This window comes from Salvia hispanica, chromosome 2 (assembly GCF_029641045.1).
Source record: "Salvia hispanica isolate PSC_SH4W2 chromosome 2, Shi_PSC_v1, whole genome shotgun sequence".
NCBI lineage: Eukaryota > Viridiplantae > Streptophyta > Magnoliopsida > Lamiales > Lamiaceae > Salvia > Salvia hispanica.
Genome location: NC_142693.1, coordinates 16,810,165 through 16,826,650, shown reverse-complemented (window position 1 = coordinate 16,826,650; position 16,486 = coordinate 16,810,165). Strand labels below are relative to the sequence as shown.

General features: G+C 34.8%; 2 protein-coding genes and 1 pseudogene across 7 annotated transcripts; all 3 read right to left on the bottom strand.

Annotated features, from left to right (window-relative positions):
• Window positions 1–130: 130 nt before the first annotated feature.
• Window positions 131–2,679, bottom strand: LOC125201987 (uncharacterized). The gene is made up of 5 exons (XM_048100297.2): window positions 2,029–2,679; window positions 1,122–1,340; window positions 935–1,033; window positions 724–828; window positions 131–648 (listed from the first exon to the last, which is right to left on the bottom strand). Exons 1-5 carry the CDS (start codon window positions 2,539–2,541, stop codon window positions 457–459), a joined length of 1,128 nt encoding a protein of 375 aa, XP_047956254.2. The 5' UTR covers window positions 2,542–2,679; the 3' UTR covers window positions 131–456.
• Window positions 2,680–5,082: 2,403 nt separating this feature from the next.
• On the bottom strand, window positions 5,083–6,171 carry LOC125200814 (serine acetyltransferase 1, chloroplastic pseudogene; annotated as a pseudogene).
• A 2,651-nt stretch (window positions 6,172–8,822) lies between these two features.
• On the bottom strand, window positions 8,823–12,759 carry LOC125200813 (uncharacterized). 6 transcript variants are annotated; one of them, XM_048098588.2, is made up of 7 exons: window positions 12,495–12,759; window positions 12,255–12,335; window positions 10,838–10,920; window positions 10,612–10,734; window positions 9,705–10,520; window positions 9,353–9,569; window positions 8,823–9,270 (listed from the first exon to the last, which is right to left on the bottom strand). In XM_048098588.2, the coding sequence occupies exons 3-7, from the start codon at window positions 10,907–10,909 to the stop codon at window positions 9,092–9,094; spliced, it is 1,407 nt and encodes a 468-aa protein (XP_047954545.2). In that variant the 5' UTR covers window positions 10,910–10,920; window positions 12,255–12,335; window positions 12,495–12,759; the 3' UTR covers window positions 8,823–9,091. The 6 variants fall into 6 exon arrangements, with proteins under 6 accessions (XP_047954545.2, XP_088922119.1, XP_047954546.2 ...); XM_089065993.1 differs by having other exon boundaries at window positions 11,988–12,759; XM_048098589.2 differs by having other exon boundaries at window positions 12,255–12,759.
• Window positions 12,760–16,486: the final 3,727 nt, after the last annotated feature.

Below are 16,486 nucleotides of genomic sequence, written 5' to 3'. Positions count from 1 at the left end.
TCATGTAAAGTAAGTTGGATGAATGGAAAAACTTGATTGAATTAAACAAAATTAAGATTATAAGAGAGATTTAACATGGCAAGCATCCCTGATTTGTAGTACTAATAAATTTTGTCTACTGAAAAAAGCATAATGTAATATGCCATTGGCTTTGAAGCTATTGTCTCATGTAGGAAACCTATTTTCTGACAACAATGGAAGCTGAGCTTGACTTGCAAAACCTCAAAAAAGCTATACCAAAACTGGACTTATTCATGCCTCAGATTAAGAAGACTTGAATATGGACAAAGTGATCGATACATGAGGGCGGATATATCATATTTTTACTAAGATCATCACACACAAATGTCCCAGCATAGATGTTTCAAGAACTTGTGACAGCAGATGAGTTGGTATAAGAGGTGATCTCGATTGAGTTGTATAAGAGGTGATCTCGATTCTCAACTAGTTGAAGAATCAGAATAGTCTGCTGTGATGCATTTGGTTTCCATTTGTGCGTCTGGTGCCCCCGGAGCAGCTACCAGGCCTCCCGACGAAACCCTTGCTTGCTTTGGATGACTGGGAACACTCGGAACTTTTCGACACCTTTGTCCCATATGTGTCCGGAGATGGTCCACCATCAGCAGGGGAACCATAAAGATCAAATTCCTACAAAAAACATCATGTTATCCGTGTTTTGGAGTATTTTTCAAGGGAAGTAGTTATGAAGCTAGTTAAACAGACCTTGGACTTTGTCTTGGAATAAGGTGTGAGGCACGGATTCAAATCGTTCAGGAACATGTCATCTGGACTCCCCGGGGTCGTGTAATCCCCGGAGCTATATTCGAACTATTCAAAATAGTAAATAAGGTAAGCTAAAAAGATCTCATACATCAACAAATAATATGTGACATTTATGAAAGTCCCTTTTAGTTTAGCTGATGTAGTTGTTTACCGGAAAATTTGAGGCGTGTTCTTGATCATACGATGGTGTCCTTGGGGAATTGAAATCGTCATCACAGAACCCTCTTCCGGAATATTTGTCTGCCTTAACCTGTGACCAAAGAGACACGAGATTGATCCACAATTGATCGGTATGATTAGCAATGATGGCCTATATAGATCAAAGAGTTGATTTCTACCTCCGCGAGATCTTGAGCAAGAGATTGCAGCTTTCCGGTGAGAGAAGTAACTTGCTTTTGAAGATTTGGTATGAGTTGCTTAGCCTGTTTCAGCTCCAATCCCTGCTTCTCCAAAAAGTCATGAACTTGCGAATTCATGGCCTCTGGGAATAGAACAGCACTTTTAAGAGACTTTATCTCTTCCCTTTGGTTCAAGCACAAATCTTTTAGTTTTTCAACCTAAGAAGTTGCATAGTGATTAGTAATATTCAAGAATAGCCTCATCTTAGAGCATATACACCATTAACTGATAAACACTACTCAAAAGACTAAAAGGATCAGATGTGAAAATTGCAAAATTCTTATTTCTCTGAATCACATGACACACAGGGACAGACATATCAAAATTATTGCAATGATGGGGAAAAAATTAGGCCAAGATCAAAACAATGCCACCAAACCAGCCAAGCAACAGAGAGCTACTAACATTCTGAGTCCCCTATTGCTTATCTTCAGTGCTAGTCCAAAATCTCATCGTTTCAAAGAAAGTAAGAACGTTAACTAATGCATTTCTCATGTAGCTTTGTCTTAACACATTCAACTCACAGTGTAACACACACTTCAACTCTCCAATTACTCATCTTCACAAAAGGGGTTATCTAAAAATCTCATCTTTCCTAGAAAACAAGAAATGTTAGTCACTTTGAACCACTGTTTAAAAATGTTTGAACAGACAATGCCACAAACCATCAAAACAAGATTAGAATCCACTCCAACCTTTGATACTTACATCCAATCAAGACAATCTGTCAACCCTCTTTTCTATCAGTGCAGTTAAAAACCATCATGATCCCCAATTTCATCAATTTGATCCAACCAACAACAGCTAAAATGGACAAAAAAAAACCAATAAAAATCAACTAATCACCTCAGTGTTTCTCTCCTCCAGCAAAAAATTGAGCTCAGCAATCAGCTCCTCCTGCTCCTTATTCAAACTCAAGAGCTCCCTCTCACTCCTCAGAACCATCGCCAGCGTCCTCGTATTACTCCTCACCTCCGTAAGCGCCTTCTTCGAGCCCTCATCGCCCCTCTTTACCAAACCCCCCTTAAACAGCTTCTTATGAAGTCCTCCCAATCCCGCGCTCTTCTTCGCGCCTCTCTTCAAATCCTCCGCTAAAAGATCACTCGCAATCACAAATCCCTTCGGGACCTTATCCAATTTGTTAACCTTCTTAGTCTCCACCAGTTTCTTGACCATCGAGCTGAAATTAACATGGTTGGCATCGGTTTTCTTCCCTACGACGGCGCGTGAGTTGGCGCCGCCGCGCGTGGAGGGGGAGGAGAATTCGGCGGAGGAGGAAGGGTCGGATTTTACTGAGCTGTTCAGGCTGTTGGTGTTGGAGTTGCTGTAGCGAGTTGCGGGCCTAATTGAAGAAGCCATTAATGAATGTTGGGATTGAATTTAGGGGAATTGGGATTTGGGAGTGATTAAAGGTTTGATTTTGGGGGGATTTAAGGATGGAGGGAGGATTTATTTGTAGGAAAAGAAGAAGATCCGAGCGTTGGATTTTTGTTTGAGGAAGAACGGTCGCTGTCTGAATTCAAATTTTTGAAATTGCGAGGCAGTTTTGTGAAGACGAAAATGACCTGCTAAAAAGCGGACTTACCTTAACACGCTTTACAGATCTCGCCTTTTCCCAATTAGATATCCTTAATTATACTCCATCCATTTATCATTATAGTATGTTCTATTTAATGTTTAATTAATTTTTAATGTTAAATTAATGCACATAACATTATGTAGTAATTTGTATTCATTTTTCACACCATCTTTGAAATTATTTTCATCAAAATTTAAAGAGAATTAAATAATAAAAATACATTAAGTTTTTTCCTAAAGAGAATTATAATTTGAATAAGATAATTACGTGATTTAAATAGAGACGTTCTTGAAGCCGGTTGGTGGAAAAAAAATTATCTTTTCTAAAAGATAAGTTATTCATTTGTAATAGTGAAGCATTTTATTTTATGGTTATGGATCTATAAAATCATAAACTTGGTCAACTTTTAGTATTTTTCACGAACTTCAAAATTGGTCTAAAATAGCATAAATTATACATTTTAATTAGTTTAATTTGCTAACTCTAGTATTTTTCACGAACTTTAAAATTTGTTTAAAATATCACAAACTATACATTCTAATTAGTTTAATTTGCTAACTATAGTATTTTTCACGAACTTTAAAATTGATCTAAAAATATCACAAACTATGCATTCTAATTAGTTTAATTTGCTAACTCTGCTAACTAATCATTAAAGTATTGAAAAGGTTATATCATTGTGTTGACGCTTTTAATACACATAATGTGTTGATTATTTAGCAAATTAAGCTAGTTAGAAAGTATTTGATCACATCTCTTGTTCCCAACTAAATCAAAATAAGATATTTCGCCAAAAACGTATTCTTCATGGGCAATCGTGCAACATTTATGATATTTTGGATTACTTTCTAAGTTCGTGACAATTAGGATATAAAGTCACGTTGATTTAGCAGTGTCAAGTAAGATAAATGCCATGTACATTAGTGGATATGGTGATTTACCCGCCGAGGGAAATAATAAACAAAATGTAAGGTTTATTAATATTTTAAATCAATTTAAAAGTTAGTGAAAAATATCAAAATTTGATAAAAATTTATACTAAAACAAAGAAACCCGTTAAGGTCATTTTTAATGCAATTAAGGACGTTAATTTTGTATTTCTAACTACACCACCAACACTTCAAAAAACATCTTTATGGACGCAAATAGAAGCGTCCTAAAAAACAAAAGAATTAAGTTAATTTGTCTTTTATTTAAGAACGTTTTCTTTTGCGTCCTAAATAGATGTTACTTGCTAAAATTTTCAAACGTAAATAATTGCGTCTCAATTTTTACGTCCTTAAAAAATAGTTAGTTTTTTTTTATATAGTGTTATAATTTTAGGGAACAATATATCTTTGTTTAAATGCTAATTTATTCATTTGTCAAACTCCCAAATTTGCAATTGATTAATTGGCAAACTTGGTTGAAGTATATTAAATGTATTCGAAATAAGGAATTTGTTCATATATGAATTTAATTAGAGTATTAATTTCATTCTCTTATTAATTTCAAATAATAATGAATTTGTTCATACATCAATTCCATATTTTTATAATGAATTTTGATACTCCCTCTGTTCCTTGTTAATAGATGCATCTCTTTTCGGTATAGAGTTTAAGAATAGTGTATTAAATGGTTGGTGAAAAAAGTAAGAGAGAACAAAGTACTAAGAGATATAGAGAGAGTATAAAGTAAAAGGGAGAATTACTTTTTGTCAATTATAGAAATAACTCAATTAACTTGAAACTTTCCAAAATAGAAAAATGACTTTATTAACATGGAACGGAGGGAGTAGTTTTTATTAGAATGTTAATTTACTTAAAGTACTAATTTCATTGTCCTATTAAAATATTAATGAATTTGTTGATATATGAATTTCATATTTTCAATTAGTTCATAAAAATAATTAATATACATAAGAAATGTGAAATGAATAAAAAATTGAAAGACAAGAGTGATGTATGGTTTTATGATTTCTTTTTTTATGAATGAATTTGTGATTTTTTTTTTCCAACTACTTCATTCAAAAGTCTTGTATTTTCTTAGTTGGAGTATAATATACACCGACTGCATTATGTCTATAAAATATGGATCATTGTCACTATCACCAGTTAGATGAAACTTTATCAAAATCTTGTTGTGGGCATTTCACATTATGGTAGTACAAATTTGAATGGATTGAAAACGATTAATAATTTGAATGGATTGAAAAAATTAATAAATTGAAGGAATGAGATTGATAATTCAGCTTGCCCGATTATTTCTTATGTAAATGGTTGATTTTGTCTCAACATGTAACTGAAAAGATCTCATTGTTTTGAATAATTACTAACTGAAAATATATAATTCAGTACTCATTGTTTCGCTTTCTAGAATAAGTTGTCATGCAAACTAATTTCTGACATTCAAAATCAGTTTAACACGAAATTACACATTAATTGAGTAATTAATTTGTAGTTTTAGTATACTTAGTTTAAACAAAAAAATTTATACAAACAATGGCCTAATTAAGAACCCTGAATTCCCCTGAATCCAACTAATCTGGCCGGATTTCCCACCGCCGTCGCACCCTCCGGCACTTCCTTCAAAACCACCGCTCCGGCGCCGATCCTCGCATTGTTTCCGATCACAATATTCCCTAGAATTTTCGCCCCAGCACCAATCATAACTCCATCTCCGATCTTCGGATGCCGATCTCCCCCCTCCTTCCCCGTCCCCCCCAACGTCACACCGTGCAAAATCGTGACGTAGTCTCCGACCACCGCCGTCTCCCCAATCACAACTCCGGTGGCGTGATCCATCACGATTCCGCCCCCAATCGCCGCCCCGGGGTGTATATCCACCGCGAACACCTCCGAAACCCTACTCTGAATCAGCAGCGCCGCCGCGGCCCTGCCGTCGATCCAGAGCTCGTGCGCCAGCCTGTGCGCCTGGCACGCGAGAAACCCCTTGAAATTGAGGAAGCAGTGCGCGTAGCCGAGGCAGGCGGGGTCGCGCTCGAGCACCGCCGCGAGATCGCATCTGACTGCGATTCGGATCGCGGCGGATTCGAGCAGGCTGTGGAACGCGGCGGCGAGGGCGGCGGTGGAGAGGTAGGGGGTGGAGAGCTTGACAGCGAGGTGATTGGAGAGCGCGCTCTCGAGCGTGGAGTGAGAGAGGATTGCGGAATGGTAGAGATTTGACAGCAAGGGTTCGTGTTTCATAGCGGATTCTGCTTCTTGTCTAATTTGACACCAGATTTCGTCTTGATCAGGGCTGATTTTGCAGCAATGATTGAGATTTTTGGATGAATTGCAGTAATATTTGATCCGATTGCATAGAGAAGAGGGGGGATTTGATGTGCACGCTGCTGCCATTGTTTAAATTTGATTTAGGGTTGAAGAAAGAGGAGATTGATTTAGAATTTTTGATTTAGGATTGGGGGAGTGTGATGGTGTGTAGAGTTTATATACGAGTGTTTTGTTTACTGTAAGTCAAGGTCAAACAACTTTTTTTTAAGGAAGAGAGGGAAAGATGCTATGAATGAAGGTCAAAAAAATTTCAATAATAGAGTGTGACATAAGGTGTGACGAATTTAATTGAGGCCCTCAAAATTGAAAAGAGGCCACCTCAGTGCTGACACATTAATCTCAGGTTGTTTCTTGGGGATTACTTTATACACTTGAGTCGTCGGACTTTGGAATTTTTTACTACTAGTACAAACATGAATATACTATAGTGTTCAAAATTTCAAACATCAAAGTTGTTGGGTACGTGTGAAGTTAAGGGAACGCTTTTGGTCTTTGGACTTTCACCTAGAGCTAATCTTCAACTCCATAGAGAGGTATCGTGATTGCAAAGCCTTTCAAATGCTTTTTTAGCTTATAATTGGGGTTTAGAAGAGGAGAATACACAATAACGACAAGTTAGTGTGTTCTAAAGTTCTCTTTTCTAGCTATATGTTCATATTATGGTGTGAGTTTAGAATTTTGTTTGATCGATCGGTTCTCAAACTCTATTAAGTTTGCTTATAACAACCCGACACCCAGATTAAGCTTTCTATAGAGAGTCACCCATCACATAATTGCTCCAAGCTAAGCACACTTAACCTTGAGTTTTTATTAAATGGATGTCAAAAAAAGAAGATATATTGTTAGTATGAGTAGCACCTATCAAATCTGTTAAGCTCTCTCCGAATATGCAGTCTCATCCCTACATATCCTCGGAATCCCTCTTATTTGGGTTTGTTCTGATTCATTCATGCCCTCATCCTCTTTAGATGTAGGAGTCGATCCTTGCATGTGCCTTTGCACCGGTGTCACTCCTTACTCTCGCCCAAGGTGTTACATTGCTAGTGTCTAGCAGCAAGAATGTAGGATTTCATTGTATAAGTGGTAATATTGTACTCCTTCCGTCCCTTTAAAAGTTTAAATATTGTCACAGTTTGACCGAACACAAGTTTTAAGAAATGTAGTAGAAAGTGAGTTGAAAAAGTTGATAGGACGTGGATGCTACTTTTAAAGTATTAGTTTTATAATAAAATGTAAGTAATAATAAGTTAGTTAAATGTGGGGTCCACTACAAAAAATGATAAAAATTGAAATGTGACAAATTTTCTAGGATAGACGAAAATGAAAAAATGTGATAAAATTTAAGAATCAGAGTAAGTAGTATGGAACAGGAAATTTTTCTATTCTTTAAGAAGGGACGTTTGGTATAATTTTATATATATATTTGAAAAGTTTCTACGAGAGGAAGTTGTTTTATTACTTTCAATCTTTGATGATAATATAGCCAATCTGTGAATATTGGCTGGGGCGTAACGACTCGACCTATAAATATTACTGCTCCACTTTGGGTTGTTTTATTATTTTGATTGTAATTGTTATAACTTTCACTCCACTCTACTTATTATTGTTTGTTTTTGAATATTGGCTGGGGCGTAACTTATTAATATTAATACTCCTTTTGGTTTGTTTTATTATTTTTATTGTAATTGTTATAACTTTCACTCCACTTATTATTGTTGATTTTTCTTTGATTGTAATGAAATGAGACTCCGTTATGCATGCACTATCTCTTATTTCTTGCATCTTTTGAGGAGAAATATGGATTCTAAATTTGTAGTTTTGTTCAAATTTTAAATATGTAATTTTATGGATTCTAAATCATGTACTATCAATTTACTTAGAATATATAAATTTATACAAGTGCAAATTATATGAAATAAAAGATGCAATTTTCTTATGTAATTTTTATACCAAAGTTAATCCTCAAAGTGGTTTCGTTCAACTTCAATATATGTAAACTTTTTTTTATGGGTAATGAATTTAAATCTAAAGTTGCGTCACGGAGGACTTGAATCCGAAACCAAAGATTTCATGCATAAATCGCCCTACCACTTGATCAACTCACACACAAAAATTTATTATTACTAGCTGAACTTGTCGATGTTGTTTCTGTTAGTGGATGATTGATATCATAGAAAATCGTCAACGTATTTATTTAATTTTTGGCCATTGTTTCTTCGAATCATCCAATTTTTAGTGGCAATAAAATTACGTTTTCGGTGTATTTTGTTTTTATACTCTTCTCTCCTTCCTATATTTTGTTACGTCCTCATTTTTAATGGAGTAGTTAACTAAAATATTTATATGGATGGGATCTGGCCGCACTGTGCGACCGGATGCAGCCCATCTTTTAAAAGAAAAATATTCCAGACACAAAATGTTGTATCTATATACAAGTTGATTTCACTAACTATTCAAATAGAATTTGGCGAATGTGATGATATTATGCTTGTATAAATAGTAGTATAAATTGTTCTGTCACATTCTTAAGGTAGTATATATTGTCCACGACAACAATGAAGTATTAGATATAGCATAAAAAGTTGTAGAATGAGTAGTCGTGATTACTTATCACATTATTATCCATTTAAAATTAAATTGTAAAATTTAATTATGAACCAAACACAATATATATAATCACGAAATATAATCTTGCAAATCGAACGACTCCTAAAAGACCATAAAAAACAAAGAGTCAATTCAATTGAAAATAGGCTATCTCACTGTAAAAAAGCACAGTAAAAAGACAATGTAAAAGCTAGCCTTACTGTAAATTTCAACCTTATAACACCCAACACTTGAGAGTTACACACATAATTCAGACTCTTTTAAGTATCGAAATAGATAAAAATGAACAAAGAAAGAAAGCTGGAAAGCAGTTTCCTTGAAAACATGTACTGTAGTTCATATAACTGTGATGCACATACACCAGCAGTTGTACTGCGTTTAAAATCTTAAAAGGCTAGGTGGCTGTGCTTGGGCATCTTGGAGTCTCCGCAGTTTGTGTACGCCCAGCTCTTCAATCGCTCTCTCGGTCGCCAGAACTCTCTGGAAGCGACACTTTTGGCTTTGCATTCATACATGCATTTACCAGTGCAAGTATATCATGATTTACCATAATATCCACCCATTTTTCATCAACCCAATCCTTTGAAGCTCTAGCGTTTCTCTTCTTCACACTCTTGAGTAGGTTCTCGCCTGCAAATATTATAACATGCATAAATACTATTTCAGACGAGTTGGTTTGACAAAGATCTAACAGATGGAAGTGTACACGTACCAGGGAAGTAAACTAGAAGGTTATTTTCAGCATCCGAGTCGAAACCAATCACAACACCTTCCCACCAGCCAGGGCACCGCCACACATCAACTGATGCCCCGACCTCAAACCTTGCATCGGATGAATACCAGCTAGGCCATGGCCTCACTGTAAGGCGTCCCGCACACCTCAGACCCAATCCATCAGCAGCTGCCTCTCTGGGTGCCACCACCACTTCCTACAAATCTCACACAAATTAGCAACAGCTTGCTTCATGATCAATTTGAATCCATGGTGCATCTTCTAGTGGAAATTGATCACTGAAACTAATATAAGGAAAGGAATATCATGCTATCCATTTATATATATATACCTCCAGATTCTCATCTTCGTCAGCATCTGTCACATCACAGTATTGAACTCTCATAAACTTTGCTGATGAGCGCAAGATCTTGCACCTAAACCAGCAGCCTCGCATACCACTATCCTGACTAAGAAGCTCAATATTTTCATTGACGCGAGACAACATTTGATTTTGTGGCCCAATCAAAGGATTATCTTGAACAGGCCCCTTCATTGCCTGTTTGATTTTCAAGCACTGATTTGCAGGTCCATGATTTGCAGCTTGATTATCTTTGGCTACATTGTGCAGATCAGCATCAACTTCCGAGACAATTTGATCCCCGATGAGGATCTCATTTCTCTTGCAAGTTACAACTGCTTGATTCTGAGGACTACAGTCATCTCCTTCTTGAGTCGAATTTTCTATACCATCACTCGGCTCAGGAAAGAAATATTTCAGGGTGGAGAGAACGGGTTGTGCATAGTAGCCACATAATTCAGTTATGTTGAAGGTGCTGACACTGTTACTTTTAAATGCTCTATGGCAAGTAAAAATTTTAAGTGACAAATTAATAGGAAGAACTTCGTCACACTTTTTAAAATCTATAGGTGCCAAAACCGAAGCTAGACCATCAATTTCTTCTGCACTAAGCTGCTCCTCGGTTGAAGTTATGAAAACTTCTCCCGAATCCAAACATAGCTTAGGCATCAGATGCTGGATGTCCTCGGGGAAAAGAAACCTTCGCACTCTTACCATTTTCTCCTCCTGGAGGGTCTCATACATATCTTCCACATAACCAAGGTAGTCTTTTCCTCCACCACCCAAGATCCATACTACTGAATGTACCTGTACATACAAGGAGGGTGAGAAAAGATTGTGAAGGCCGGTTACAAAGTGAAAAGTAATCACTAATCAGTTGTTGCTCTTTGAGACTAACAGGTATCTTAGTTCCGTTCCTGCATAAAGCTTTATAATGCTTCAGCTGCTTGCTACATATCCAAGCGCCACCAAACCACACTGTTTCTGAGTCGTTTGCCATAAATTCTCTGACCAATGGTATCTGCAAATTAAATCTTATGTAAATGATCATTTGTTTAGAAAAAAAAACTTCTATGTCAGCCATGTAACACAAAATACAAGGACCAGTATAAGTAATAAACCACCATGGAGCTAGTACGCTGGGAGAAACGGGTGGTTTGGAACAAAAGATGTTTCAAATGCTGCGTTGATGCCATTCTCTGCTGATCTGCAATGGAAAGACAAACTTTGTTGATATATATGTTAACTTTAGAAAATGATCCAGAATAACTTCTTGATTACACCACTTTGTCAGTTACATATACATAATCTAATTCCTAATTTACAATTAATTTTATAAGTGGATATGAAACTAGCAAGAAATTTAATGCAAATATGAAGGCAGCTCAGAGCATGGATGGCTAAGAGGCAAAGTATAATGAACCATCTGATCAACAAGAGTCAGAATCAAAAGCAGTTAGGATATTTAACATGCAAATCAAAGACGGTTCAACCCTACATGTGAATGTCAAGTGTCTCCTTTTAATAGATGCTTCTATTAAAGTTAAGAAAAACCACATTATCCCAGAGACCCAGACAATGATGAAAAGGATGTGACAACAGGGATCTTGATTTTTCCGAAACCTTGAGGACAAGAGACTTACAAGGAATATGGGGTTAGGCAGGTTTCTTAGGTTAACAGACAGACATTCAACATAAAACAATAGTCTTTTTCAAACACAAAACAATTTCTATTAGATGAAATAAACAGAGGAAGCGAATGCTTATTAGTTAACCCAATCTATTACCCTCCAACAGTACATATAAAATTATATTTACAAGATCCAACATCAGCACAACTTACTACGAATGGAAGATTTTATCTTCATTTAGTAAATTTTATAGAATAGGCAGACCTCATTTTTCAGCAAACCTTCAAAGGATGAATCACATTAAATGTATGCATGTGTATGCTTAAATAATGACAAGTCTCCAATAAAATGGAGTAGCGATCTAAAGCTTTTTGAGTCGCTTCTGACTCATATCCTAGGGGAAGCGCCAAGATGCTGAAATGAAAGTTCAAGCAATTACGAGTTTTCATCAAACCACAGCAGATCTGCCTCCATTCTCACCAGTACAGGAGGCCAGGCTGGGTATATCATTCCTTAGTAATGGAAATTAAAACTACAAAATCTGCAGGACCTTAAGTGAGAGTTTTACTAGAGTGACATGATGATAAATTGTTCTAACAAAAACGCTATTACAGTAAATTCCCCAAGTATCTACACTGTTTACCTTGAACTCAATACAGACTGAGGCGATGACTCCAAAGCTCGATAGAAGAAGAATTGTTTGGAAAGTGCAGAAGATAAATAAATCCATGTATAGCCACAGAGCATCAAATTAATTACACCTAATGATGACGTTACGGCCTACACGTGCCTGATTTTGATTCGTCTCAAAATATCTCGCTTCAAAGTTTTTTTTTTTTTTTTCCAACTTACAGATACCCAGTAATAAATGTCACAAGCATACACACATTCATAGCTGTCAATCAACAACCTAAATTTTATCCAAGCCAAGCTCACTGAAGATGCCGATGGAAACCGGGTCTCAAATAGATTTGCATAATCCAAGTTGTCACTGCAAAACCAGGTAGTACTAAACTGAAGTAGATCTGAAACATCTATGGCAGTCATATTTATGTCTTTGAAGAATTACGATATCTATAGTAATCATATGCATGTTATTATATATGAATGTAAGTGTTTCCTTTTATCTGGCGGGACAGCTTGCAATTACCTTAAGTAAATCTCATGGCCTTATTCACCTCATATCCTTCTGTTTCCCAGTGGTGATTTTATAGACACTCATTCAGTGGGTATAGCATTTCATATGTTCAGTGCTGACCAACGCATCTTTATCATTGTAGAAGTGATGAAGGCAAGTATATTGCTCGACCATTGCAGGTACTTCAAACGGCATACATTCTTCTATTGGAAAATTAATTGTCTATTGCTCAATCCATTTCTACTTATCAGTCCAATGATCCATTCCCCCAAAACAATCTGAAAACTCAAAAAAGTGAATTGAAATTAGTCATTGCAGCAAAATTGTGTCTTAAGAATTCCTACAAACTGTTCTAGAAAGGATTTGAAAGCATTTGAGAGCAGCAGAAACCATAATTGTTTGAAAATAACACCAAATGGAGTGGTTTCAACAAAGAATGACAAAAAGTAGCTAATTATTGTTAGCTCTCACGATAATTTTCTGCAGGGTTTCACATAGAGACAGTTATCAAAGGGATGCTTTCTTGGATGTTACGGTCCAGAAACCATGAATTCTACATGATGTCTCTTGATAGTGATATAAGATCTAACACAACAAGTGAAGTTCAACATTCAACCTAGTAAATCATTTACTCAGAGAAATCAATCAAACCATTAATTCCTAAAGAGCAAGTTACATACTTGAATCTGCAGAGATTTAGCTGCCTCCTGAGGTCACGGACATGAGAAACTTAACGACATCTTCTCTTGATTTCCATGTTGCTCCGGCATGGACACGAAAGAACTTAAGTAGTCTCCAATCGGTGAATAGACCATAGTATGATTTATACCCCTCTCTCCCCCATCAAAAAAAGGAGGTAACTCCCAGCAGAGTCCCTCAAGGTAAAGTGAACAATGCGGCTGACCATTTTCTGAGAAATCATCCGCTCTTCCCATCCTCTCAGCATCCTGGCAAGCAAAACAGCATGAAGAGGCATGTGTAGGAAGCAAAACAGTTAATCCAACACAAATTCCCAATCGAGAATAACGCAATGAACAAGAGATCATTGAATATTAAACATGAATTTCACTAGAGGTAGGCAATATAAGCTTGATCAACCCGAATTTTAGCTTAATCAGTGCATATTGTTAGCAAAATCGCACAGAATTCAAAGTAATCCTGATTTATAAAATCAACAGTAAATAATCGAAGTAATTAGGTATAGCAAACGGCGTAGAGAAAGGGATTCAGAGAAGAGAAACAACTAATAACAGCAGAATGCACAATCTTCAATTTCCTGAACTAAGTAAGAATGATGGAGTGTTTGGTTATACCAGAAATGGTTTGGCTAGTTCCAATTTCATCGGTTGCTGTCGCTTCGTCTTCTTCATTGTTCTGTTTCAAAACCTTTGAAGAATTTTCAGGGGAATAATTTTACATTACTGCAGTAGTAAATATTTGCAAGATAAATTCTCTGAGTTGGAGTCTTATTTAATTCAAATTTAAAATGATAAACTACAATAAAAAGATTTCCTAATCAGATTTTTCCACAAACAAATTGAGCAACAATAAAATTAAAGTCGAAACCTATTGTGAATTCCAATTCAACTCATATTCTGTGAGCTATATGCACACTATTTTCTTAACTAATTAAAAAAATCGAAATGGTATGCATGCACTGGCAATAACTCTACATAATTTGTTTTCTCTTTTAATATTGTTATTTTTGTCAAAATTATTCATAATCATCTTTAGTTTTTAAGTATTAGATAACCCAGATGTAGACCAGTTTAGGAATATTTTGATGAGATTAATGGAATATTTTTAATATGCACATACACACATTCGATTGAAGGCCTATCAATATTTTTGTGACTCTACATCTGTAAATATGATTGTGCATTAGGGTGATAGCCTGATAGGACTCTTGTATCAAATGTGGACAGCAAAATATAAAAATGGTTGTGCAAGATCGATGCAATAATTTTAAATACTACTTATAGTCATTTATTGAAGTTAATTTTGGTTTTGGAGCAATGGATTTGCGAAGATACTAGGAATTTAGTACTACTAGTATCACAGCAGTACGTTGCACGATTCATTCTATTTTCCTCAACTTATTTTACACATTGAAATAATTTAATGAAAGGATAAACAATATTATCATACAAAATCTAAAAGCATAAAAGTATATAATAAAAAATCATTATATAAATATTAAATCAAATAACATTCAAAATCAATAAATTTGTTAAAATATATTGGTTAGTAAATTCTGAAATAAATTTTCAATAAAATAATATGACCAACTAATTAGAATAAATAAAAAGTTTCATTAATTAAGAATTAATCTGTCTCCGTCTCTTCTATTCCAAGTACTGTTCCATCTTACTTCTAATCTCTCCCAACCTTTTTTTATCCGCTCGTCTCTATCTCTAATAGCCCCATCTTTTTCAGTCATAATCTCCAACACTTTCATGATCTCGTGCCAATGTCATCTTCTCCATCATGTCAGATTGCCTCCATCTATAAAAACACTTTAAACAAAATATAACAATAGTAAATACATATTAACAATGTACATGTTATAAAGACATATATTTAAATTTGATTCTAATTTACAAAATTGTTTGATGAGAACATGAACTTATGTCAAAATAACAATAATAATGTTTAAATATATACTAAAAGCAAAAACAATATGGTTGAGAATTAAGAAGAATACCTAAAATCAAGCATATTTTTTTGCAAAAAATTACCCTACAAACAAATAAATTTTGAAACAACAATTTTGGTAGTCCAAATGGAAATAAAATTAGGAGTATTAGGTGTAAAATGTTTAATAAAGTTAAGAATTCTATTATATAAACAATTATATGTATAATAACTTTTAGAAAATGGAATGGACAACAATTTCTATCAAATGAATGAGTCATGCACCAATTTAACAATATAATAATACTATTATATTTCTCCTAGCTAATGAGTAATTCACGTTTTATATATGCATAGTAACTGGATTCATATAAATAACCAAAAATTCTTAATAAGAAAAGGAACGGCAAAACATATATATTAAATGATCATGGCAAACACATTTTAAGCCGACAACATTTGGTTTGTCTCCAAGCTTCGTCAATTAAAATACACGAACACAAATAACTCACAATTACAAAACATTGAAACATATAAAACAAATATTGTACCGTCAGAAATATCATACCTTGGCAAGGAAATTCAATCAATCTTATCACAATGTCCACATGTGAACATATTCTCAACCTCCATCGTCCTTTTAACGGATCTTTTGCATACCATATAGAACCACTTTCCGTAATGGCATTTTATAGTTTCAATCTTCCCAAAAATCCAAAACAATCCTTCCTGGAAAAAAATCCAACAATATTTATTCAATACCATCAATTTTTATTCAAAGAGAAATGGATATATTTAGATAGAACAAAATATATTTCAAACGAAATCATCGCAGAATAAATCAGCAAATAAAAATTTAAAAATTACCTCAAGCTACTAAACATCCTCAATAGATTTCCCCTTTAATTAAGCAAATTCATTAGTGACCTTACTTGAACAAAAATGATCAATTGTTCTTTGGCATGCAAATTTGGTAAAGGTAAGAACCATTCTGAAAATATGCAATAGGGAAGGCAATGAGAGAGAGGTATAAGATAACAAATGATAAATATTTATAGACAAAAAAATAAAGAAATGTTATCATAAATGTATGGAATTGTAGCATGATTAGTAGTAATAAATTTATATTGAATTATCATTGACTACATCTTGAAACGCAAGTGCTACAAAAATTAGTACAATTTTATTCACGCTAAACGCAATTTTCATCAACCATATAATAGAATAAAAATGCTATATTTTATAACTGCTATTCATATTTTTCATTTGAATAGGATAAAATATGTTTTAACTTAATTATTTCAAATAAAGTCAGAAAATAAGTTGCCCATATACAATTGTAGATGGTTACAAATTTTTAATAAGTGGCC